Genomic DNA, 26,493 nt, shown 5'->3' with positions numbered 1-26,493 from the left:
CGGGAGCAGTTTTCTGGAATCACATCATATGACATGATCCCAGAGTTATCCAACCGCCCTGCAGCCGTCATTTGGCTATGGGGCGGTTGGCAAGTGGTTAAAGATGGCAACAAGTTCTATTCTGGTATCTTTATTGAAATTTTGCACTTAAATATGTCAAAGGCCTTAATAATGGTTCAAAAAGAGGTCAGATCTTATATAGTTTGCATAAAGCTAGGGCTGACATCATAGTCCTTCAGGAGACCCATTTTCGTACTGATGACATTCCTGTATGTTCTAATAAACACTTTCCCCAGTGGTTTCATAACACTATGCCTAATTCAAAGGCAAGAGGGGTCTCCATCGCTTTTCATAAAAATGTACCGGTTCAGTAGTTGGAACATATAGCTGATTCTAATGGTAGATATTTTTACTTAAATTTCGGTTGTGGGATAAACTTTTTACAATTGCTAATTTTTATATTCTGAATCATGTTCAGACTACGACAATTTCTCGTTATCTTCGGCTCCTAGCGGATTTTGCAAAAGCTGTCATCATTGTAGGAGGAGATTTAAATTTAGCCTTAAAGCCCCAGTTGGACACCTCTGCTCAGTGTTCCAGTATTCCTCACTCCCGAATGAGAGCTCTCAAAAAACAATTGTTTGATCATAGGTTACTTGATCTATGGCGGATCCTATATCCTATATCCTATATCCTAATGATCGTAATTATACATATTTTTCATCAGCCCATAACTCCTATAGTAGACTAGACTATTTTTTATTGGGCCCAAAGGTTTTGGAGTGGAAGCCTCCTTTGGAAATAGGATCGTTTATTTGGTCTGACCATTCACCGCTATTTTTATCAATATCCCCCTCAGACTCGGGGCACAAGTTGATCTTGGCATTTGAATGATACGCTCATGTCAGACCCACTTTGTCACAAAGCAATTGTGGAGGCAATTGGCAACTTTGTCACTGATCATGAACAGAATGAAACAGCACTACCACTAAAATGGGAAGCTCTTAAAGCGGTATTACGAGGGTTGTTCATCCAACATGGTTCTCGTCTCAAAAAAGAAAGAACCGTGGCTATTGAAAATACTTTATTAAAGCTTCATTCCCTGGAAACTCTACATAAAGCCTCACAATCTACAGAAATTCTAGCTAAAATATCATCTACTAGGGCATTGTTATTAGAGTTGTTGGAAGCATCTCACAGTTCATATCAACATAGGTTTTGGAGTGGAAGCCTCCTTTGGAAATAGGATAATTTATTTGGTCTGACCATTCACCGCTATTTTTATCAATATCCCCCTCAGACTCGGGGCACAAGTTGATCTTGGCGTTTGAATGATACGCTCATGTCAGACCCACTTTGTCACAAAGCAATTGTGGAGGCAATTGGCAACTTTGTCACTGATCATGAACAGAATGAAACAGCACTACCACTAAAATGGGAAGCTCTTAAATCGGTATTATGAGGGTTGTTCATCGAACATGGTTCTCGTCTCAAAAAAGAAAGAACCGTGGCTATTGAAAATACTTTATTAATGCTTCATTCCCTAGAAACTCTACATAAAGCCTCACAATCTACAGAACTTCTTGCTAAAATATCGTCTACTAGTGCATTGTTATTAGAGTTGTTAGAAGCATCTCACAGCTCATATCAACATAGGTGTGCCTTAAGTAGTTACAGATATTGGAATAAATGTGGGTGACAGTTAGCACGTATATTGCATCCCCGTTATCCCCAAACTTGTTTTGCTAGTATTAGGAAGTTGTCGGGGGAAACTACCTCAGACCCACAATTTCTTCAACAAACATTCAGGGAATATTTTTCAGCTCTTTATAATCTGGCTCAATCATCGTTTCTGGAAGATATGGGATTTTATACTTGTTCTATTGAAGACTATGTACAGGAAACTGCTATTCCAACATTAGACGCTGACTATAGGAAATTATTGGACTACCCTTTCTCAAGTGAGGAATTATTGGGAGTTTTTTTGGATATTCCATCAGGTAAGAGCCCTGGCCCAGATGGATTCACTCCAAAATTTTATAAAACGTTTAAAGAATATTTGTCCCCATTTATGCTCCAGGCATTTAATTCCATCTCCTCCACTAACCTATTTACAACTCAAACACTGGAAGCCCAAATTACTTTGATTCCTAAACCTGATAAGGACTTGACGCTATGTTCCAGCTATCGTCCAATCTTTAATCGGAGTAGACATTTTGTTCAAGGAAGAGAAACACGTGATAACACGATAAAAACGCTCTTGCTTATGGGCTATGCCCAAACAGATAAAATACCAGCATGCCTTCTCTCGGTTGACGCTGAGAATGCTTTTATACGGGTCGGGTGGCCTTTCCTCTAGCATTCCTTAAGACAAATATGGATGGGCCCAAACTTGCTTCATAAGATCTTAGCGCTATATTCTAAACCCAAGGATAGAATAAGGATTAATGGATCATTGACTACAAGTTTTCCTATACATAATGGTACTCGCCAGGGATGCCCTCTGTCTCCTTTGCTTTATGTTCTAGTAATGGGGCATTTAGCAATAGCAATCAGACAGAATCTTTCTATCACTGGCATAAAGCTATATCAGCCGGAAATAAACACATATCTCTATTGCCGCGTACACACGATCGGACATTCCGACAACAAAACCATGGATTTATTACCGACGGATGTTGGCTCAAACTTGTCTTGCATACACATGTTCACACAAATGTTGTTGGAAATTCTGAACGTCAAGAACATGGTGACGTACAACAGGTACGACGAGCCGAGAAAAATGAAGTTCAATAGCCAGTGCGGCTCTTCTGCTTGAGTCCGAGCATGCGTGGAATTTTGTGCGCCGGTATTGTGTACACACGATCGGAATTTTCGACAACGGATTTTGTTGCAAATGTCCGATGAAGCCTACACACGGTCGGAATTTCCGACAACAAGCTCACAAGGAACATTTGTTGTCGGAAATTCTGACCATGTGTACGCGGCATATGCCTTTTATTTTATCTGAATTTCAGCGTTTTGAAGTGCTGAGTAATTTTAAGGTAAATGTATCAAAATCAGACATTCTTAATGTGTCACTTTCATCACACCAAGGGACAACAATGAAGAATAATTTTTCGTTTAGATTCTGCTCATCTACACCAAAATATTTAGGAAGTAATATTCCTTCAGATCCGACCCATTTATATTTGACAAATTATATCCCTCTTATGCAACATACTCTTCAAGATCTTAAAAAATATGATTCTAATCTATATTCGTGGTTCGGGAGGATTAACACACTGAAAGTGGACATAATACCCCGCTTTCTGTACCTTTTTCAAACTATCCCTGTTCCTGTTCCTAGATCTTTTTTTTCGATTCTACAATCTGCTTTTGCAAAGTTTATATGGGAGCACTAGAGACCTAGATTAAATAGGAAAACATTAACATTACCAAAAGTGAAAGGAGGAGTGGGTGTACCAGATCTATATTATTACTATGTTGCGGCAGTTCTGACTAGATGTGAACAGGTTTCACCATTCAGATACCAAACAATGGGTATCAATAGAAGAGGGGTTGAATCAGTTTGATCTTCAGGTACTTCCTTGGTTAAACCTATCTTTCCGTGATATAGGACATGCTCTCTTCTTTACCTTTTCTACATCTCATTTATTGAGCATTTGGTATAAAATGATTTTGCGGTTAGGGCTTTCTTTGCAAGTAGGACCCATGACACCCTTATTTGACAATTCTCAATTTCCACCTGCAGTCGATCGTTTACAGTTTTTAATATGGAATAAGGAGTCTCACCGAAGAGTGAGCCAGATTCTCTGTCAGGGCAAACTTCCATCCATAATGAATTTAATTTCTACACAACAGCCCTCACTTATGCAATGGTTGGAATATCAGCAAGTAATATCATTCCTGTCCTCTACTCCCTTAAACCAATCTTTTGATAGAGATCTAAATTTGTTTGAGTCTATTTTGTTACAAAGTACTAAACCAAAACATGTTCTATCAGCAATATATGAGATTCTTATTGCAAAAAATCATCATGAGCCCCCAGAATTTACAAATAAATGGGCATACGATCTTAATGTTCAAATTGGAGCTGAAGAGTGGGAGAAATCATTTATTCTCAAACATTGCTTGTCACTGACAACTAAAGCCCAAGAAACAAGCTATAAGCTTGTTTCTCGTTGGTATCGATGTCCAGCATCTCTGCAGCGTATATACCCAGATGCATCTAACATATGTTGGCGGTGTCGTTCTGCTAAGGGTTCGTTGATACACATTTGGTGGGAATGCCCCCAAATTCATAATTTTTGGGACAGGATCATGCAGGTGCATACTACAATTACAGGAGAGCTAGTCCCCAATACACCACAAATTACTCTGCTATCAGTTCTCCCAGGCTACTATAAAAATATTAAAAAGGGTCTACTTAGACACTGGTTAACAGCGGCAAGATTGGTTATCCCGCGACATTGGCGATCAATACAATTGCCATCAGTGAAGGAATGGATAATTGGAATGGATTACATTGAGAGGATGTAGACCCTCCTGGCACACGAATTAGATACATATGAAAAATGCCGTCAGGTATGGGCCCCCTGGAGGATTTATAGGGAGTCATCAGGAAATTAGAATGATTTATTGGAATTTAAGCAGAATCTAAATAAGACATAATAATCTTTTTGTTATGTAAGCTTGTATAATGTATTTGTAAATTGACTGGTATGATTATGCCATTAATGTATGCATATTTGTCTATTTGTATAATAATTTTCCAATAAAATTAAGATTGAACACAGACTTTTGTCGGAAGGGCGTGTGCGGGGAACTTGAGTTGCATACAAATGGTACACAATCGTCGACAACAAACACGAACGTAGTGACATACTAGACATACTACGAGCCGATAAAGAGGAAGCTCAATTGTCAAGCGCCACCCTTTGGGCTCCTTCTGCTAATTTCGTGTTAGTAGAAGTTTGTTGAGTATTGATTTGTGCTTTTCATTTTGTGCTTTTCATTTCGCGCTCTTCAGTTTGTTTCTGAACAGTCGTTCGTCAACCAGCCATGTTGCGGACAATCGGAGGATAGAACGTGCTATTATTGGCCATGGAGTTATTGCTTTGACCCAAGTCCAGGAACAGGAGGAGGAGGATTTCTTGGACCAAAAATTGGTTGCTTAATCGTGACCAATTATGTCATATGCCTTTGCTGTGGGAGCTCCAGGAGAATAATCCGGATGATTTTCGGAATTATCTCCGGATGACAGACCCCTGCTTTCACCAACTCTTGGCATTGTTGACCCCCTATATTAAGAAGCAGGACACATGCATGTGTTATATTTTCTATATTTTTGGATGCATAAAATGCACTTTTTGGTTAAGTTCTTTTGGCGGATAGCATGTCTTTATTTGTTTTCTTTTTTAATGCACAATAAAAAAAATTGTGTAGAATAATACTTGTTTTACTTCAAATGACAGTTTGGGAGTAGGCCAGTACATTTTCAAAAATACAATGTAAAATTAACAAGGGACACCAACATAGTTGTATCTTTGATCTTAAAAACTACTGGGATAATAGTGTTGTGGTAACTTGGCCAAAAAAAAACAAGCATATTATTATTATTCTTGATATCACTAGAAAACAAAAGAATTTTCAAATACGTTTGCCATAACTCCATCAGTATCACCAGCAAAGCAGCTTCATTATTATCCCATTAAAGAAGAAGAGAATTGTGCGGTGCATTTCGCCAATTCATAATTTGCCGCGTCACGAATGTTAAATCTGCATTACGAATGCTAGTTAACAAGACTGACCTCTTTCAGCTCGTTCTTGCTTCCGATGCATGCGTGTTTGTACTTTGGACTTTTGTGTGACGGACTTGTGTACACACAATGCAAAAATCTGACAACAGACCATTGTCCGCCGAAAATTTACTAGCCTGCTAACCAACATTTCACCAATAATTGTCTGATGGAGCGTCATCCATCAGACAAAACGGTCAGGTTTTAGGCAAACAGTCTGTCATCACACAATTCCCTGCCGAAAATCCGATCATGCTTACGAGGCTTTAGGCATTACTAGAGATGCAGCAGTCACAAATAGAGGGCTTTTTTAAAATTGTGTGGTGGTCATTTTGTATATTAGATCTTAAAGAGAAACTTTTGCCTACTGATCCTAAATAAAACATAAAATCCCTAATACTCGTCCCTGTATGTAAAATAAAATAAAACATACTTACTAGTCCAAGGAATCCAGGGTTACTTTCTTACATGTGAAGTTCCACTTGCTATGCACTGCTCCCTTGAAATAAGATCCAGCACATGTGCACACACTCCGTGGGTCTCTGCCAGGTCCCATAGACCCACAGCTTGTCTGCGCATGTGTGGAATCTGGTGCATGGCCTCCTAGAATGTGTGTGACATCCTAGGAGACAGTGGTGGCCAGATATGTCATCCTGACCTACTGTAGGTGAGCATTTGTAGAAGTGAACATGAAACATTTTTTTTTACTGCATTTGTATAAGAAGGAAGGAAAGGAAGCATCTAGGAATATGTAATTGAATTGGATATAAGTCTACTTTTAGTGAAAATGGCTGAGCTCTTTTTGCTGGGTTTGAAGTCTTATAATCACCTAATGTTTCAAATAGTTAAAGTGTATGTAAAGCCAACAATATTTTTTTTCATTTTTTTCTATTAATTGAACTCAATTGAAAATGCAAATACAGTACAGTGAGTGTTGCCACCATAAGCCAGAGTTTTTGTTCCTGACAAGATCACAAGATGAAAATATAGGGAAAAAAAGCCCGGAAAAAAAGAAAACAAATGCAACCACTTCATCTACGTAAGGACTGGTAACCTGCAATATATTACATTTTTATCTTGCGTTTAGATACACTTTCATTTTAATCATATTTCATTCCAGTGATGTGCCAAAGCCACCAAAAGGCATGGGCGGCACAGTGGCGCAGTGGGTAGCACTCTCGCCTAGCAGTAAGAAGGGTCGCTGGTTCGAATCCCGACCACGACACTACCTGCCTGGAGTTTGCATGTTCTCCCTGTGTCTGCGTGGGTTTCCTCCGGGTACTCCGGTTTCCTCCCACACTCCAAAGACATGCTGGTAGGTTAATTGGATCCTGTCTAAATCGGCCCTAGTATAGGTATGAATGTGAGTTAGGGACCTTAGATTGTAAGCTCCTTGAGGGTATAGGGACTGATGTGAATGTATAATATATATATGTAAAGCGCTGCGTAAAATTGACAGCGCTATATAAGTACCTGAAATAAATAATAAATAAATGTTTGTATTGGTCTCCATTTTGTTGCTGTATTTGGTTTCAAACATGTTTTTTATTGATTGACTCATTTAAAGTGTAGCCCTTTACACAGCAAAGTAATCACATAGAGATTTAGTAAAACTGGCACAATAAGATTATGTTAAGAATTCAAAAAAGTATGGGTGTGTGGCTACCCAGTTATGTCTATGTTTATTACAGTAATTCAAATATTTTACGGATGTTCCACATGGTGGTTTTGTTTGGTTGGAGTGGTGTGTAGCACCCTGGTGTTTAGGCAGGGTTGCTCCTAAATTTACCTGCCAGGTATAGCTACCTTGGCCCATTGTTTGGAATCAATTGATTTCACTCTAATGCTGCGTACACACGATCGGAATTTCCGACAACAAATGTTCGATGTGAGCTTGTTGTCGGAAATTCTGACCGTGTGTAGGCTCCATTGGACATTTGCTGTCGGAATTTCCGACAACAGATGTTTGAGAGCTGGATCTCAAATTTTTCTACAACAAAATCCGTTGTCATCAATTCCGACCGTGTGTAGACCATTCCGATGCACAAAATTCCACGCATGCTCTGAATCAAACAGAAGAGCCAAACTGGCTATTTAACTTCATTTTTCTCGGCTTGTCATACGTGTTGTATATCAGCGTGTTCTTGGTGATTGGAATTTCCAACAACATTTGTGTGACCGTGTGCAAGACAAGTTTGAGCCAACATCCGTTGGAAAAAAATACAGTTTTTGTTGTCGGAAAATCCGATTCTCTGTACGCGGCATGAGTCTGTAATTGATGCACTTCTCTCTTTTGCCGCTTGGTGGCTGGGTACCCGGTGGCATTAGATACGAGAAGGGCAATGCAAGGTCAGATTATGGGTATATGGGGTATCCTAGCGAATGGGCAGGGGTTTTCTAAAATCCCTTGGCCTGCTGGGAGAACTTTAATATTTGGGTGAAGTCAGGTGATCAGTGTTCTGTGCCACCTGGATGGCTGTCTGGGTGGACGTGTGTCGTATTGCCTGGGCTGCTAGGCCAGAGTTTGGGCCTATCCCGGGCACATCTGGCTGCTAGGCTGTCTGAGGGCCTATCTAGAAGCAAGAGAGCAGCGCAGGGATGGGATTGCGGCTTGCAGTCCAACCAGAAGTGACAATTCGGAGAACCTATCATTGTCGGAGGTAGAGGGGAAGCTGTCGCCACTAAGGGACCAACCACTTTTTTACCAGGGACTACAATGAGTAGCTGAAGCAAGTACCAGAGCAGAAATCTCAACAACCGGGGACGTTGAAGAATCTGGAAACTTCAGATTCTGCGCCAGCAGAGGTGATGCTTGCAGAGCAGCCTTGTGTGTCAAGCCAGGGACCGAGCAGGCCAGTAGGGGTGAAGCTTGAGAGGTATCTTGAGTGCCAAGCTAAGGACCCAGCAGAGAAGCGGGGGTGACGCTTGAGTAAGATACTACAGTGAAGATTAGATGATTCACTGCCACTGAATCCTCCAATCTAGTGAGACAGACTGGGAGCTCAGTGGGCTGAAGAAATACAAGAAGTGATTGTAGTGGAAGCAAAGGCACTGTTACACCTTGTGTTAGAAACTGTTAAAGACTGTTGCCATAGGAGACAGCATTCCTACACATGCAGATGTAGAGTCTTGCTGGATGCCTTTCCCTGCATGGCTGTCCTCCTGTTGAAATCTCAGAGTCTGCCAATTAACATTGCATAACCTAAGGGAGTCCTGGCCCTAACCCTCTCTCCCAAAGTTCTATTCAAGAGAAATAAAAATCTCTTTGCATTCAAGAAGTGTCTGGCGCCCAATCAATATATGCATTACACCCACTATGCCTTACAACCCACCACATACAGAAGCATGTCAGCTATCTCTGGCCATGGAGGTTCTCATTGGACTGAAGGAGGCCGGAGACCTTGCTACAGGTGGATCTGTTCTGAGTCCTGTGTGTTCTCTGGTACTATTCTCTGGAATCTACACCAAGTAACGTTTTCATACATTACGCTACAACGTTGTCAAGATCACAGTGTAAAAAGCAAAAACACTAATGATTTTATCTGGGAAACTAACTAACCAGCCAGCCAAAAAACTGTATAGGTGATACTTACCCCTTAAGTTTTTTCACTGCTACAGGTATCCTGAGTTCTGTGTGCTTCACTTTGAAAACATCTCCAAAGTGCCCCTGGCCAATAAGATTCCATTCTGAAAGTGACTTAATGGATAACTCTTTAATGTTACTCATCTCTCACAGATTCAGTCCATTATATCTATAAAAAAAAAAAAGCAAAAGGCATAATGTGATCTGAAAACTTGAATCAACATAAATATATTCTCTGCATAGTTAGAAAAGTGTGTTGAAGGGCTAGTGATCTTTAAAAAACCACAATGAATTGGTCGATGGGTGTCTAGTAGCTGGGAAGTGGAAAGGGATTAGCAAACTGTCCATTTGCCACTTTATAAATATACAGTACCCCTATTTATAGAAATGAAAGTGTTACTAAAGCCACAACAGTAAAATCAGTCTGTATATGCAGTAAAGCATGCTTGTTATACTCACTGTGGAACCTAAAGGGTTAATCCTGCTCATTGTGTAAAAAGGCAGTTTGATCCTGTCTTCTCTGATCCCCCCCTTCTTTTACTTTCCCCAATCCATCTCCTGATAGTACAGAGCCTTGGGGGCACTCGGCACATGCTCTGTTTGTTGTGTATTGCTAGAGAGTTACTTTTTCTTTCTTGGGAGGGTGCATGTGATGGGTACAGGGCCAATCAGCACTGTCCTGCAGCCTCATAGGACAGTCAGAGTAGAATGAAAAATCCTTCTACAAGCTTTAACCAGACACTGATAGAAGTCATAAGACTGCTATATAGTGCTGATGAGAAAAGGTATTTCACAGTTTTTATATTAAAGCGGAGTGCCACCCAAAAGTGGAACTCCCGCTTATTTGTCTCCTCCCCCACCTCAGGTGCACCATTTGGCACCTTTCAGGGGGGGGGGACCTGTTTTTGGCAGGTACCCTGTCCCCACTTCTGTCGGACTTCGCCACGGCGAGGTACTTTATTAGTCTGGCCCCCTCCTCCTTTCTTCGCCACCGGATCAATTGGAATGCGCAGCGTGCTTCGCGCATGCGCAGTAGGGAACCGTGCGTGAAGCCGAAAGGCAAATTATGTCTTACATCCCAGGAGTCTTCATGAGAGGAGGAGGAGCTTTCTCAGCTAAGTATACAAGTGTAGGCGCAATAAACTGGAGACGGCAATAAAAACAAAAACAACATCCCCCCCCACAGCCTCCAAAGTGATATATGAATGGTTAGAAAAAAAGTATCTCTAAAAACAACACATATGAAACAGTAAAGATTTAAAACTAGGAAATGTGATAAATAGGTATGTGGGAGGAGACCACATTCGTGGATATATAAATATTGGTATTTATATTACAGTCATAAACATTTCAAGGAAAAGTCCAGGAATCCAAAGAACCAAGACAATAAGTCCACAAGTAGGGCTGCCTTCACCGAGAACTGAAACCAGATTCCAAATCCTGAGAAGAAAACAAAAAAAAGAGGTGCCTCTGGGTGTAGACTTAAAACAATTTAAGATGTATTTCCCATGATGGACGATGCTTTAGCTTTCTCAGCTAAACAACCCCTCTTCTGCTTGCATGCCTGATCTAAGAGCAGGTAGATCACAGGAAGTAAATGCTACATGAATAATCTGCCCTTACTCAAGATGGCCACGGCTGGAAATGCTAGGGGGGTGTTTTTCAAAGTGTTTTTAAAATAAAGCATAGAGACATGGATGGATGGGAGAGTTTGCTTTGAATATTAAAAATGAATTGAATAGAATTTTTGGTTTGTGGTGCTCAGATAAAGTGTAGTTCCAATTTAAGCTAAATTCACATCTTGACATTTTTCATTTGGTGCATTTGCAGTGTGGTGCAGTACAGCTATATTTTAAATACATCACGAGCCAAAAGACCCATGTGTGAGCCGCTCAGGCTCTCAGAAGGGGTGTAAATCCTCAATGTCCACTGCTATGAGTGCCGGTCTGGAAGGGAGCTTGTCCTGGCTTCTGTAATTACTGGATATGAAAAAGGTCCCCCTTAGCCTCGGTGCCAGGTGGATAGCAGAGGAGACAAGGTTAGGTGGGAGCCGAGGTCAAGACAGGTAGCAGGCCAAGGAGATCCGTTTAACAAGCCGAAGTCAAGGTCAGGAGGCAGGTAGGAGACAGGTCTGGAACAAGCCGGGTCGATAATCAAGGATCACAGGAAACAGGAAACACAGGAACGTTGGTAACAGCTGAGATCAAACAGCACTTCAGCCAAGGGCTGACTTTCTTATGAAGGCCCGCTAGAAGTTGGTAAAGCCTGCAAATCTTTGGACACCCTTTCTGTCTGAAGGTGCAGGCCAGTCTAGGATTGCTGAGACTTTCTGGGGATCCATGGAAATCCCTTTAACGGAGATTATGAGCCCCAAGAATTGAATGGATTGTTTTTCAAAATCGCACTTCTCTGCTTTGGCGTACAAACCGTGCCTGCAGAGGGTATTCAGTACCTTCTTGACATGGTCTCTGTGGAGTTTGAGAGAGGCAGAGAAGATCAGGATATCTTCCAGATAGACGATCAGAAATAAGCAAGGTACTCTTGGAAGATATCATTGATCAGGTGTTGAAATGTTACGGGGGCATTGCATAGTGCAAAGGGCATCACAAGGTATTCAAAGTGGCCAACGCGCGTTCTGAAGGCCGTTTTCCACTCGTCCCGCACCAGCTTATATGTCCCCCTCAAGTCCAGTTTCCTAAATACCGGGCTGCTCGGAACCTCTTGAACAACTCCGGGACGAGGGGAAGAGGGTACCTATTCTTGATGGTGTATACAAAATATAGTTGCGCTCTAACTAATGTGCAAGTGAACCTTAACCCTTTACAACTTATGATAAGTGATGAATAGATAGTTCAAACAGAGTCCCAACTAAGAAGTTAGTGACCCTGTGGATGATTCTATGAAAAAAAATCACAATGTCAAACAAGAAATCCTTTGCAAAAGGTGCATCAGCTTGTGAACAGCTCAGTGAAATTCATGTGACTTTTGCTTGACAGATACCGTGAATCCACCACCGTAAAAGGATGTGAGCTTACCAGCTGCACAGGCTAGAAATGCCTGTGGCTAACACCCAGCCAGGGCCTTTTCTTCAATAGTGTTCCGACACCAGTCTAATCACCGCATCAACGGGAGCGTCTGATCTGGAAAGTAGCTGGACGAATCCTCCACAAATGCCAACAAGGCATATAGATACAAAGATATTTAAAATTATGCGGTCGGACACCCAGGATGACGTCAGATTAGTGACAAAACGCATCATGAGGAGCAACGTGCTGACGTCACTGCGCGACACGTCCCGTTGTTTGTTTGCATGGGCGTGTGTACTGCAGCCGGCCGCATATTTTTAAATATCTTTGTATCTATACGCCTGTACGTTTCCTGTGTAATAGGTCCTGAACTGGGTGGCATGCCATCAGCTAGGTGTATATCTAGTTTTCGATCTTTGAGAGTCAGAGGAATGTGCAGGTCTTTAGCCAGGTTGATGTCCAGGAAGCAGCTGCAAGCTCCAGAGTCAATGATTGCCCGCAGTTTGACCTCCCTTCCAGCCACCTGCAAAGATATGGGGAGAATAATGTGAGCAGATGCAGTCCCAGATAGCTGAAGGTATGAAGGGTACAAGTGCCTGGACTTACTTGGCCGAACCGGACAGTTGCGTAGGAAGTGGCCTGACGCTCCACAGTAAATACAAAGGTTGCTCTGTCGCCTGCGTTTTCTTTCTTCTGGGGGTTAGAGTGGGTTGGAGCAGACCAATCTGCCTTGGTTCTATATCGGAGGAATTCTGAGGAGTAGCGGCAGGAACTGTTGGAGCCGGGACCTTGGGCAGTACCCAGGTTGGCCGAAAGGTCGGAGAGCGCTCAGAGCATCGCTCCCGCAGGTGCCTATCCAGCTGGATGGCAGCTTGGATAAGAGCCTCTAGCGTGGTGGGAGCTGCAGCCCTGGCAAGCTCATCCTTTATGGTTTCAGAGAGGCCTATATGGAATTGGTACTTCAAAGCTGCGTCATTCCATCCGGTATCGGCTGCCCATCTATGGAACTCCCGGATGTAATCCTCTATTGGTTGTCTTCCCTGCACCAGGGAGTGAAGGGCAGACTCTGCGGTGGCAGTTTTCTGCGGGTTATCATATAAAGTAGCCATGGCTTCAAAAAACATGGTAACTGAGTTCAACACCTCATCCTTTCATTCTAGGAGGTTATGAGCCCAGGATTGTGGTTCATCAGACAAGAGGGAGATTATGAACCCCAGTTGGACTGTCAGGAAGATCCTGCCAGTAATCGGCGTCCCAGGCTCACTGGTGCACGGCCGCGGGCGCCACCGCGCACACAGGCGCGTGCGCGCGCATCCCTGTTGGCGCCAGGCGGGCTATTTAAACCTGCCTGTCATACTCAGTCCCCGCTGTCTGCTCTACGGCATTCTGTGTGCCAAAACCTGATCTGATCTGAGACTTCCTGTTACTTGACCCGGCTACCTGTTTTGACCATCCAGCTATCTGCCTGCATCTGACCCCCGGCTTGCTTAGACCATTCTCCTGTTTGATCCCTGGTACCTTACTGTCCACCTGATATCGACCACCGGCCTGTCTGACTATCCTTTTGCCTGATCCCTGATACCTGCCTGCTACCTGCTGTTGTTCCTGGTTCCAGTCCAGCATTCCAGTACCCAGCCTGCTACCTGCTGTTGTTTCAGTCCAGCATTCCAGTATCCAGCCTGCTACCTGCTGTTGTTCCTGGTTCCAGTCCAGCATTCCAGTCTCCAGCCTGCTACCTGCTGTTGTTCCTGGTTCCAGTCTCCAGCCTGCTACCTGCTGTTGTTCCTGGTTCCAGTCCAGCACTCCAGTCTTCTGCCTGCTTACCTACTGTTGTTCCTGGCTCCAGTCAGCGTTCCAGTCTCCAGCCTTCTCTTCAGTTCCAGGTTCCTGGGTCCTCACCACTCTTGGACTTCTGGGTGACTGTTGATCCTGCCAGGCACCCATACCACTCCTCACTCCTGTGTCCTCTGTCCCCATTCCAGAGGGCCGCGAGTGGGAGCCATAGGGGAGGTCTCTCTCTGCACTTCGGGCTCAAAACCTAGCAGGTACGTGACACAGACAGTCACTATAGCAAAGGGCAAAATAACATTTGCAGTCATTCCTGAACGATCTGAACCTCCGCCGGTCCCCTGAAAAGCGCTCAGAAGTGGGAACTCTGGACTCTGGAGGAGGCAGTAAAACTGAGGGTGAAGCGGCAGCAGCGGAATTGCAGGACGCTGTTGTGGGACTTGTGGCTTGGGACTTGTGGCTTGGCTAGCTTCAGCGGAAGTCATAGAAGCTGTGAGGGCATGGAAACGTCCATCAAGCTGGAAATAACCCTCCTGCAGATTCTTGACTGCTTGCCTCAGTGCCGCCCTCTGCTGACAGAGGCTTTCAAGCGCAGAAGCACCTCTCTCGGCCTCAGACATCCTGGCTGTCTGACAAACGGGTGACCTGTCCCTACTCTAACCACTCGCAAAACGCACAACAAACTAGGGGTGCAATGGATTGTCATCGATCCGTGATCCGATCCGCGGAGGTTGATTCGTACGGGACACCCGCGATACGCGGAGCACTCTGTGGCCTCGGCCATAGGAAAGGCCGCGGCTTTGGCCTAGCTCCGGAGCGGCGGCCATCTTGGTACACCCGGCGGCCGTTTAGCACGTGATCGCTTCGTCGAATGACAGAGCAATCACTTGTAACAAACTGGCGTCATGTCATGAAGCCGGTTCCTCTCTCTCCCCTCTGTGTACTGATCTGTACAGTGGAGGGGAGAGATCGGATGGCAGCAGTGCCAATACTCTGCAATGCCCTGCCAATACTCTGCAATGCCCTGCCAATACCCTTCTGCAATGCCCTGCCAATACCCTTCTGCAATGCCCTGCCAATACCCTTCTGCAATGCTCTGCCAATACCCTTCTGCAATGCCGTGTCAATACTCTGCAATGCCGTGTCAATACTCTGCAATGCCGTGTCAATACTCTGCCATGCCCTGACAATACTCTGCCATGCCCTGACAATACTCTGCCATGCCCTGACAATACCCTGCCAATACTCTGCCAATATACCCGCCAATACTCTGCCAATATACCCTGCCAATATACCCGCCAATACTCTGCCAATACTCTGCCAATAGGGAGATTGTGGATATTACAGTGGGAGAGATTTTTTTTTTGTTGATCCGAAAAAGATCCGAACCGTGACTGCTGATCCGAGGAACGATCCGAATCGTGAGTTTTTTGATCCGTTGCACCCCTACAACAAACCCAGAAGCCAGGACCTTAAATAGACTGTTCTTGACCCAAGATGGCCACCAAAGTCACTTGGGGTGCCAGCATCCAATTTGACCATAAAAGTTCCTCTCGACTACCTCCTCCACCTGAATTGCTGCTGCAGATGAGTGCTTCCTGCAGTGTAGAAAATACACTGCACCTGCCTACAGTCCATATAGTCCATCCACTTAATTTGTGGATACAGTTTTACTAAGCCAGTGTATGGCCAGCTTTAGCTTTGTAAAACTGAATTCACTTTAACCATGATTGGCTTTACAAAGTGAAAAATGTTCTTCTTTAGGAAATCAATCCCAGTGTGCATGTTGCGTTATATATAAATATGTGTGTGTGGAAACACAAGAGAACATATATAACATATATAGGCTTGCATTGAGTAACTCCTGAAAATATTAGTTGCCTGGCTGTGATGGTGGTTTAAAGTCTTCATTATTTCCGAATCCTTGACCTGGATGGAGTATGAAGTTTAAAAGTTCTGACTTCACTTCCAAGTCCTGAGGTCAGAGACAACCAGGCAGATGGAAATTTTAGGAGGTCAGCAATGGCAATCACTCTATTCATTACAGGTACCCTTTACAGTGTTTCCTAGAATAAGAGGTCACTATACAGAATAGCCACTGGATGTCCTAGAAAAGAGCATTATATGCATCCGAGAGATGAAACAACTTGGCCAAGCTTTGCGCAGATTGCTAGTAGCACCTAAAGTACAACTTTGTTTGCATAAGGCCTCATGTACACTGCTGCTGCTAAACGGACGTTTAGGAGCAGTTGGGCATTTTTTTCAACTGCTCCTGAACTCTCCTCTATGTTATATTATCAGTACATGTACACAGGGTCATTTATAGTTGTTTCTAGGCAGTTGAGTTTAGAGGCCTTTTTTGGAAAGCAAAAGAGTTCAGACACTGAGTTTAGAGGCATTTCAAGCGCCAAACGCTTCTAAATGCGGCTAAACGCGGTAACTCGCGTTTAGCCGCATTTCATTTACAGGTGTTTTTCATTTTTGGCTATTTAAAAAAAAAATATATTTTTTTTTTCAAATGCTTCTAAACACAAACGCGGCAAAAAACATAGCTAAACGCAGCATGTAAACGCGGCAAAACGGATGTTTTAAACGTGGGTTACTATCTGTCAAGTCAAATCGTTCAGGAGAGGTTTTAAAAACATCCCGTGTACATTAAGCCTAAAGGGATAATGAAAGCAAAAGTAAACCCTCTTTTCAGCCAAAGAAGCTGCCATTTTAGTCTCTGTTTGATATCCAACTGCCATGGTGCTCCACATGTAATCAGTTATGACACCGGCCATTTGATAGTTTGACGGTTTGGTTGAGAGCACAAGCAAATGTGACAGTTACATTCCTGGCATGTTGGGAATGCTAACTGATTTTTGAAACCGTTAAATTGTTGGGTTTAGTTCCGCTTTAATAATCGCCACATACATTTTGAATATGTAAGAGTTCCAGACACTTACCATAACTGAAGATATTGGAGAAAAAGTTAATGTCTACACATTGATGGATACTGTATCCAGGCCCAGCCTTTCACACATAGGGTTCCATTTCCACTGAGAGAAAGATGATCTGGTCTGGATGATTGCAGGAGCGTACCTGAGGGTGGAGAAGCAGCAGAAGGTACTGATTATGGAGCGTGCCAGAGACTTCATAGAGACACATGTGTCAAGAAGGTGCTTAGAGTGCACTATGAGTACCTGGATGACACAAAATGCAGGGGTCATTACAGTCACAGGGCATGTCAGCAGGAAGAGTTCATATGTTTTGCTGCTGTGATGGTAATTCCCTGGGTCCTTACCTCCTGATTTGGTTCAGCACTCTCCATGCCCCATGCTGTAGTGATATAATGTAGGTTGAACTGTAGGTGGGAGTGCAGATGGGAAGGAGTGACTTCAGGATAAGTTGGATTTAACTGTGTACTTTACTTTACATGTTTGTCCCCATTAGCGGGTATTCCTGAGCGGGCTCCGTACTTGCACTGCACTCCAGCCACAAAAACCTTCATTCAAATATATTCCTGAATAGTGACACATTTTATTTTATATATATACTTTTAAACCCAGATTTTACCTTGTTAAGTAGCAGTAACATCATCACTGTGCTGTTTATAGCCTGTACAGAGAGCAGAACTGTGGGAGGGACCCAGCAGGCCCCATCCACTACAGGCTGCCTACAGAGAATAACAGGAGGGGGCATGAATAAGACCAGACACCCTGCACAAGAAGAGAGATCAGCAGTGATCAGTCTTTATTACAGGAAGCTGCTGCACAAAGACAATGTTTCATACTGGTTTACTGCACAGATCTGGAAGAAATACACAAAGCACACCCGAATTCAAGTAAGGATACAAATGGCTGATGTATTTAGAGAATATTTGCTTATTCTGGAGTTCGTCTTTAAATACTTGTCAGTTAAGTTGTAGTTTCAGTCTGTTAATGTTTATACTGCAGCCTCCCCCTCTTGGGTACAAGAGATATGAATTGCACTATTAATGATATTTGGAAAAGTAGTTACATTTATTCTACATAGCCTCATTGTTGTGTGGTGGAAAGATGGATGAGTGAGGACCCTATGGGTATTAAGGAGAGAAGGAAGGGGAAGCAGCCAGCTTGTGATGGGAGCAGTGGTTGCTGGGTGATAGAAGGTCCCAATGGTGGGGTGGTCCAGGATACAATCTGTTGGGTGGCTGGGCTACTATAATTTGGTCCTTAGCCATGGCATGGGCTAGTCCTAGGGACCCAACCTGTAACCAAGGATTTGCAAGGCCTTGTGAGCATTATACATTTGGCTCCTGTCCATGCCATATTGGGAAATGTGCAAGGACCCGTTTGTGTCAGTAAGAGTTGGTAAGAAGACCCGTGTCCTGCACTTTCCCTCCTGAATGTCACCACATCGGAGCTGAATCCAGTGGCGTCGCTAGGGGGTGGCTTTTGGGACTATAGCTCAGAATCTGGGGCCCCTAGCCCAGAGTCTCTGAAGGGCTTCCCAACCACAGGGCCGCGGCCCACTACCGGGCAGTGGCCTCTCTGCAGCCGGGCTGCGAGTGCGACGGGCAGCATGGGAGAGCCAGAGAGCAGGCAGGCAGCACGGAAGAGCCGGGCCGGCAGGTGAGAAAGCAGAGAGATGATATCATCTCTCACTGCCCGCCCTGTACTAACACTGTTCTGCCCTCACTGTGCAGCCATGGGCAGCAAAGGGATTACATCATCTCTCACTGCCTGCCCTCTCTCTGGTGACCCTGATGTAAGGAGGGGCTCTCTGGGGACCCTTATGTAAGAGGAGGGCTCTCTGGGGACCCTGATGCAAGGGGGAGGCTCTCTGGGGACCCTTATGTAAGGAGGGGCTCTCTGGGGACTGTGATGTAAGGGGGGGTTCTCTGGGGACCCTGATGCAAGGGGGAGGCTCTCTGGGGACCCTGATGTAAGGTGGGGCTCTCTGGGGACCGTGATGTAAGAAAGGGGCTCTCTGGGGCCCTTGATGCAAGGGGTAGGCTCTCTAGGGACTCTGATGTAAGGGAAGGCTCTCTGGGGACCCTGATGTAAGGGGGAGGATCTCTGGAGACCCTGATGTAAGGGCTATGGGCTCTAGCCCTAGATTTTTTGTAGACCTTGCAATGCCCCTGGCTGAACCACTGCCATGCAACCAGGCTTGGAAACTACATTAAAGGTGAACTCCAGGTATGGATATTTTATGCATAGTTATATTGGTCAAGCTTAGACAAATGTAACTGTGTGTATACTATACCTGACTAATGCCCAGGGGAAGCTGGAAACCACTGAAGTAGAAACTGCTACTCCAATGATTTCCACTTGCTCCTGAGTCCTGTGCTGGTGCCATTTAAAAAATGTATTGCATTTCGTGAAGGTATGCAAATGTTTTTCCAATTGGATGAGGTGGAAAGCGAGATGTCATTTTTCTGCCTCTCCACCTCGTCCAATTAGAGAACACTTTGCATTTGTTCAATGGTGCTGATGCGGAGCAGCCGACCTCCTGTGTTCACCATGAAGCATGCTGGCCACTGAGCATGGGACCTGGAAGCAATTGTAGATCACTAAAGTAGCAGTGTCCACTTTTGTGTTTTCCTGCTTCCAGGCGGAACAGCCAGGTATGGTATATACATAGTTACAAGCTGGACCAATGTAACTATGTAAAAATATACAATACTTGGAAGTCTTCTTTAAGAAGGATTTGAGGATTCCTTCCATTGTAAGACCTCTGACTAGCCATCATGATCTCAGTTCCCCAGAAGATGCGCACAGGTGCACTGAGGTCACTCAATCACACAGAATGCTCAGGGGTCACTGGAATTGAGGGGTGCACTGGGGTCACTGCTGACAGAGGATGCTCAGAGGTCACTGGAATCAAGGGGTGCATTTGGGTCACCAGCTGATAAAGAATGCTCAGAAGTGACTGAAGTCCTGGGGCACACAAGGATGCTCTGGGTCACTAGAAGACATAGGATGCTCAGGGGTCACTGGACTCAAGGGGCACACTGGGGTCATTGTAGGGGCAGTACAGTGAACACTAGAGGACACAGAGGACTGGAAACAGGACTGGAGGAAAGATGAGGTTACTGCAGCAATGGAACTTGACTTGGGGTAGGGGACACATTGCTCAAACTCTGGGCCACACATTGCTTTGCAATTTAAAGCTGCAACAATCAGGAGAGCTATCTCCTGATTGTATATGGGGCCAGTGTCTATTTATTAAGTCAGCAGCTACAGTATTTGTAGATGCTGACTTTATTTATTTATTTTTTCCAAAAAATCCTTTTTAACAAATTGTTATGTAGTTATTGCCTACAAAAATAATTTTGTTCCTCCACACTGGTAAAGCTGAACTCCAGGCTGACATAACAGACACAAATAAATCTCTGTACTTGCTAACAGTTCCTTAAAGTGGAGGGCCACCCTGAAAAAAAAAAATTACACCAAAAATCCTAAAAAGAATAAAAAAAAACATTTGAAAAAAAAGAAACATTTAAACTTACCTAAACCCTTGTTGCTGGGCAGTCTTCCTAATCTGCCTCTTCCTTTTCCGCTGCGTCTTCTGCTCCTCAAAGAGCGGCGCACGCGCGTGCGCAGTAGGAAAGTGGTAGTGAAGCCGCAAGGCTCTACTGCCTGTTTCCCTTACCTAGGATGGCGGTGCCGGGACCCGAGAGCCGAGGGACGGGTTGGCCTCGGGCGGCCGACATCGCAGGCACCCAGGACAGGTAAGTACTTATTTAAAGTCAGCAGCTACAGTGTTTGTAGCTGCTGACTTTTATTTATTTATTTTTTTACGGTCGGAATCCCGCTTTAAAGTGGATGTAAACCCGAAATTTATTTATTTATTTATTTATTTTTATATATATCATACTGTAGAGTATAAGATTTCCTATCATTTGAGCCCAGTCTTGCCACACAGAGTTAATCCATCTCTGAGCAATCCTCTTTTATTGTTCATTGAGATAATTCTTGACAAACTGAGAAAAACTTTGTCAAATCCTCCCCCTTGCTGTGAGTGACAGGTGATTTACATATCTTGTGCACTAGACTAAGACACATGCAGTATTTTTTAATTCCCTCCCCCACTCCTTTCTTCAGCAGTTCTGCAAGGATTGTTCCACAGCTCAGCATGATTTGGCATGCTGAAGTCATGTGGTTACTTTCCTGTCTTTTCACTGGATGTTAGAGATCATAGCAGAAGTTCAGTGTTAGAAATACACAGGAGAAAATTAATATTGACAAGGGGAGTGTAGAGGTGGGCGGGGAGTCTACTGACATCATGACTCCACCCATCCAGCTCCAGACAACAGACCCACCCACAGAATATGCAGTTTTTCGGGTCTCATAACAGACAGAGGGGAGACATTTGACAGGTAAAGATACATGCAGGAGGCATGTATATCCTTATAGATAACCCCTATGGTAGTAGTTTAGAAAGGATGACATTGGGTTTACATCCACTTTAAGGAGGAACTTAATTCCCCCCACCCATTCCACTGATGACACACTGCTGAGTCCGCCCTCCTCCAACGGTGAATGGAACGTGAAGCATATTCATGCTACATATCCCAGAAGGCTTCAAAGTGGTGAAAACACCATTCTTGCCAAGGTGAAAATGGTAGCTGGAGTGTGGTTCAGTCCAAAAATGTAAAACAAAGGTAAACAAAAAACAATATTTGGAGGGGAGAGAACAATGATGCCCAGTGCATACAGTAATGGAAGGTCTGCTTTAAAAGGGAAGTTCATGAATTGAAAAAAAACAATTATACTCACCTACAGTAGGTGGATGCAGCATTGGTCCGATGCTGCACTTGAACTGACCGATTAAAGACTTGCTTCGTTCTTGGTCTACAGCGAGCAAAGAGAGAACAGTCATTGGTTCTTTGCTCTGCCCCTGCAGTGCTCACTGGAGTGCCAGCCTATGAGGGGGGCGGTAGTGGCTGGATCAGGCTCTCAGCAGCTCGCTGAGAGGCTGAGTCAGCTGCCAGTCAGGCATCTGGGCAGATCCCAACATTAAAGTCGAGATCGATCCAGAGCTTGGGCCAGCTGAGTGACGTCGGCTGACAGTGCAGAACTAAGTGAACTCCTGTGACCCACAGGGGAAGTATGGCCAAAGGAGCTTTGGCCCTTCTTCTTCTTTTAAGTGTATTTTTTCAAATACAAGAAGAGTAAATACCTAACTTTGACTTGATAGGTACTTGAGGGTACTAGCGGAGGAAGAAGCAGTAAGAGGAGTAAACTAGCTGTGGTGAAATGTGAGGAGAATGCTGATAGTAGCAGAGAGCAGAGTGACAAGAGAAGCTCATTTTTTTCCTGCTTTTCCTTTCACTGTCACATGCTGGGAGTGGGGAGTAGACCTGTAAGCATTACCAAACTGCAGAAAAGAAAAATTGTGTCTCCCTTACTGTCAGATAAGGCTGCGTTGTGTAGCAGACATGTGTAAATCTCAGGACTGGATAGACAAAAAAAAGCAAATCCTTTGGCAGCTAAGGGTTCATGGACACTGTAAATAAATTTGCGCATTCATCAGTACATCGTGTTTTTCTTTATCTTCAGAACTATTGTTCTATCGTCGTTTTCTATGGACTCATGTCTTTGGTGCATAAAGATCAGTAAAACTGTGCTTCGTTTAAATCTGTAAATTCTGGATAGAAAAATCTGCACCTGAGGTTAGCCATTTACAAATTTATGCATGTAAAAATGTATGCAGGTATATGTGTGCAAAGGATTTTAGGTGTATAAACATGCACCTGTTACTTACCTGTAAGTATGTGACTCATGCGCTTTATGGACCATACCTGCGTGTTTTTAGGCGGGATCTCTCTGGTAGCAAGATCCTGCGTTTATGATCAGTAGTTTTATTACAGCCCTGTGCATGGAGCCTAAGGGCCAGTTCACCTCATGCCTGCACGGGAGTGCGCTGTGTGTGATTCACATGCAGTTCTGTGCAGTGCGATTTCATTCCATTCATTTTGCACAGGAAGGCGCTGTGTGTGACTCACATGCAGTTCTGTGCAGTGCGATTTCAACCCATTCATTTTGCACAGGAACGCGTTGTGTGTGTGATTCACATGCAGTTCTGTGCAGTGTGATTTCAACCCATTCATTTTGCACAGGAACACATTGTGTGTGAATCACATGCAGTTCTGTGCAGTGCAATTTCAGCCCACTCATTGTGCACAGGAACGCGCTGTGTGTGATTCACATGCAGTTCTGTGCAGTGCGATTTCAGCCCACTCATTAAGCACAAGAATGCGCTGTGTGTGATTCACATGCAGTTCTGTGCAGTGCGATTTCAACCCATTCATTTTGCATAGGAACGCGTTGTGTGTGACTCACATGCAGTTCTGTGCAGTGCGATTTCAGCCCACTCATTGTGCACAGGAACGCGCTGTGTGTGATTCACATGCAGTTCTGTGCAGTGCGATTTCAACCCATTCATTTTGCACAGGAACGCGTTGTGTGTGATTCACATGCAGTTCTGTGCAGTGCGATTTCAACCCATTCATTTTGCACAGGAACGCGCTGTGTGTGATTCACATGCAGTTCTGTGCAGTGCAATGTCAACCCATTCATTTTGCATAGGAACGCGTTGTGTGTGACTCACATGCAGTTCTGTGCAGTGCGATTTCAACCCATTCATTTTGCACAGGAACGCGTTGTGTGTGATTCACATGCAGTTCTGTGCAGTGCGATTTCAACCCATTCATTTTGCACAGGAACGCGTTGTGTGTGATTCACATGCAGTTCTGTGCAGTGCGATTTCAACCCATTCATTTTGCACAGGAACGCGTTGTGTGTGATTCACATGCAGTTCTGTGCGGTGCGATTTCAGCCCATTCATTTTGCACAGGAACGCGCTGTGTGTGATTCACATGAAGTTCTGTGCAGTGCGATTTCAGCCCATTCATTTTGAATAGACTAAAATCACACCGCACTGCACTAGTTTTTAAAAGGCATTGTGGGCAGGTGTGGACAAAGCACTGCGTTTGATCTGCGTTTGGGGTGTCATTAATTTTCTATTGACACCTGCTGCAGATTGCAAATGGAGTGCATTTTGCATGCGGTCTGACGCACAGGACTGCACAGCGCGTGCACGGTGTGAACCCGCCCTAAAACAGCTTTTATATGGGCATTTAATATGTGTATTTAGCTGGTCGCCTGGAACTTTACCACAAACTGAAATCCAGGGGGTGGGTTTGTGTTCTATATTTAGCAAATAGCTGCTGTCCTTTATGGGAATAAAAAGCATATGCACAATATACAATATTATCTCTATTCAGAGTTCTATTAAAGTAACATTGTTAGCAGTGACATTTATTATGTACAGGTGATTATCTTTTCTTCCTGACTGAAAACTTTAGACTGAGATACAGCCACGGTGACAAAGAGTGACATGCTGACTAACAGGAAGTCATGTATCTCAGAGTTTCTTTCATTTAGTTGTGTGCTCCATAGCTGAGCTTCACAGGTCCTAAAAGTTAGAAAGTCATGACTCCTCTCTCACCAATTCTATGGAATCTTCCCATCTCCCCTCCACCCCTGATTTATAGTGGTATTAGTGGGGCTCACTCACCTAGTCGCCTGTGTGACATACATGTACGTACTGTACAGGGACGTCTTATCACCGTGATGCAATCATTTCTCCTCCTAGAAAGGGCGTCACTGTGGAAGGGGAAGTCTTACCCCAGTGTAAGAGTCTGTCGAAGAATTTGCTGCTTCTTGTCATATTGTCACTGGTTATGTACAACATTGTCTTATTGGGAACATTGAAACAAACCCCTAATTGATACTGACATCCAGCTCTCACTTCTTACCTTAGGCAGGAAAACACTTTGTGCATTTATTGTTGTTGTTAGGTGTGTTAACATAAATTAATACCACATCGATTATGGAAAATCCTAACATGAAAATATTTCTTTCTTTTTTTTTTTCCCCTTAAGGTTTTTATTGGAAATGAAGGAGAACAAGCACAATAGAATGTATTACAAAAACAAATCATACAAGATGTATGATGTAAGACATGTTACGTTAACATTGTAACTCTAATAAGGGCTCATTTACACTTGCTTTGGCTTCAACAAGGCTTCGAATAGACTTTGTTAAAGCTCTTTGAACGCTAGTCAAAGCTTTTGTCACTAAATAAAATGGTTAGCTTACAGTCCTGTTTATACCTGCTTTTGCTTTGCTTTGGTTTCGCTTCAAAAATTATATCCCATGTAGCTTCAGTGGTGCTTCCAAGCGCCTGCAAAGCCTCCATAGAAGTCTATGGCAAAGCTTGCTTGAAGCCCCACCGAAGCCTCATCAAAGCCCCACGAAGCCTCATCAAAGGCTCATCGAAGCACCAAGCGAAAGCAAGTGTAAACAGGGCTGTAAGCTAACCATTTTATTTAGTGACAGGGGCTTTGACTGGTGTTCAGAGAGCTTTAACAAAGCGTGTCCAAAGCCATGTTTCAAAACAAGTGTAAACTAGTCCTAAAGTGATTGTTATTTTTTTTTTTTTTAAAAACCCTTACAAACATATACTTACCTCCACTGTGCAGCTCGTTTTGCACAGAGTGGCCCCGAACCTCGTCTTCTGGAGTCCCCCGGCGGCTCTCGCGGCTCCTCTCCACATTAGTTAACCCCCTAGGAGAAGCGCTCTCCCGAGGGGGTTACCTTGTGGGCGCGCTCCCGAATCCAGCATTCGGCGTCCGTAGCCACCAAATGTATGACTCGGCCCCGTGTCATTTGGATTTGATTGACAGCGGCGGGAGCCAATGGCTGCACTGCTATCAATCTATCCAATCAAGAGCCGAGAACCCCGGGCAGAGAGACAGCTCGTCCCCGCTGGGTCAAATTCCAGGGCTCAGGTACGTAAAACTGGGGGGCTGGACGGCCGGTCACTGCCGCGTGTTTTTTTCAGGTTAATGCATAGGATACATTAAGGTAAAAAAACACGAAGGTTTACAACCCCTTTAAGCATTTAACATCAGGTTAAAACCTAATAGTGAGATATTGGAAAGGAACCTTATTTCCATTGGAGCAAGAGCTTGTTGGTTTCCAAAGGTTCTGAGTATTGGGATAAGTACTTTAGAAAGTGGTATCTAGGGAGTCCAATGCTGCGTACACACGATCAGTTTTCTCGTCGGAAAAAGATATAACGACTTTTCCGATGGGATTCCGCTCAAGTTTGCCTTGCATACACATGGTCACGCAAAAGTTCACTGAAATTACGACTGTCAAGAACGCGGTGACGTACAACACTACAACGAGCCGAGAAAATGACGTTCAATGCTTCAGAGCATGCGTCAAATTGTTTCCAAGCATGCGTAGGGAAA

At 44.0% G+C, this 26,493-nt stretch overlaps 1 protein-coding gene across 1 annotated transcript in view; it reads right to left on the bottom strand.

Annotated features, from left to right (window-relative positions):
- Nucleotides 1-25,515, bottom strand: part of RIPK3 (receptor interacting serine/threonine kinase 3) — a 150,715-nt gene extending 125,200 nt beyond the window's left edge. The window contains exons 1-3 of the mRNA XM_073631825.1: nucleotides 24,750-25,515; nucleotides 17,147-17,282; nucleotides 9,395-9,553 (exon numbers count right to left, since the gene is read on the bottom strand). Coding sequence (XP_073487926.1) covers nucleotides 9,395-9,528 — 134 coding nt within the window. The 5' untranslated portion in view covers nucleotides 9,529-9,553; nucleotides 17,147-17,282; nucleotides 24,750-25,515. The remainder of the gene's footprint in view (nucleotides 1-9,394; nucleotides 9,554-17,146; nucleotides 17,283-24,749) is intronic.
- Between the last annotated feature and the right edge of the window lie 978 nt (nucleotides 25,516-26,493).

The sequence above is a fragment of the Aquarana catesbeiana genome, linkage group LG01, assembly GCF_042186555.1.
Source record: "Aquarana catesbeiana isolate 2022-GZ linkage group LG01, ASM4218655v1, whole genome shotgun sequence".
In the NCBI taxonomy this organism is placed as follows: Eukaryota; Metazoa; Chordata; class Amphibia; order Anura; family Ranidae; genus Aquarana; species Aquarana catesbeiana.
The sequence above is the reverse complement of the archived record's forward strand: the minus strand, read 5'-3'. Positions and strand labels throughout refer to the sequence as shown.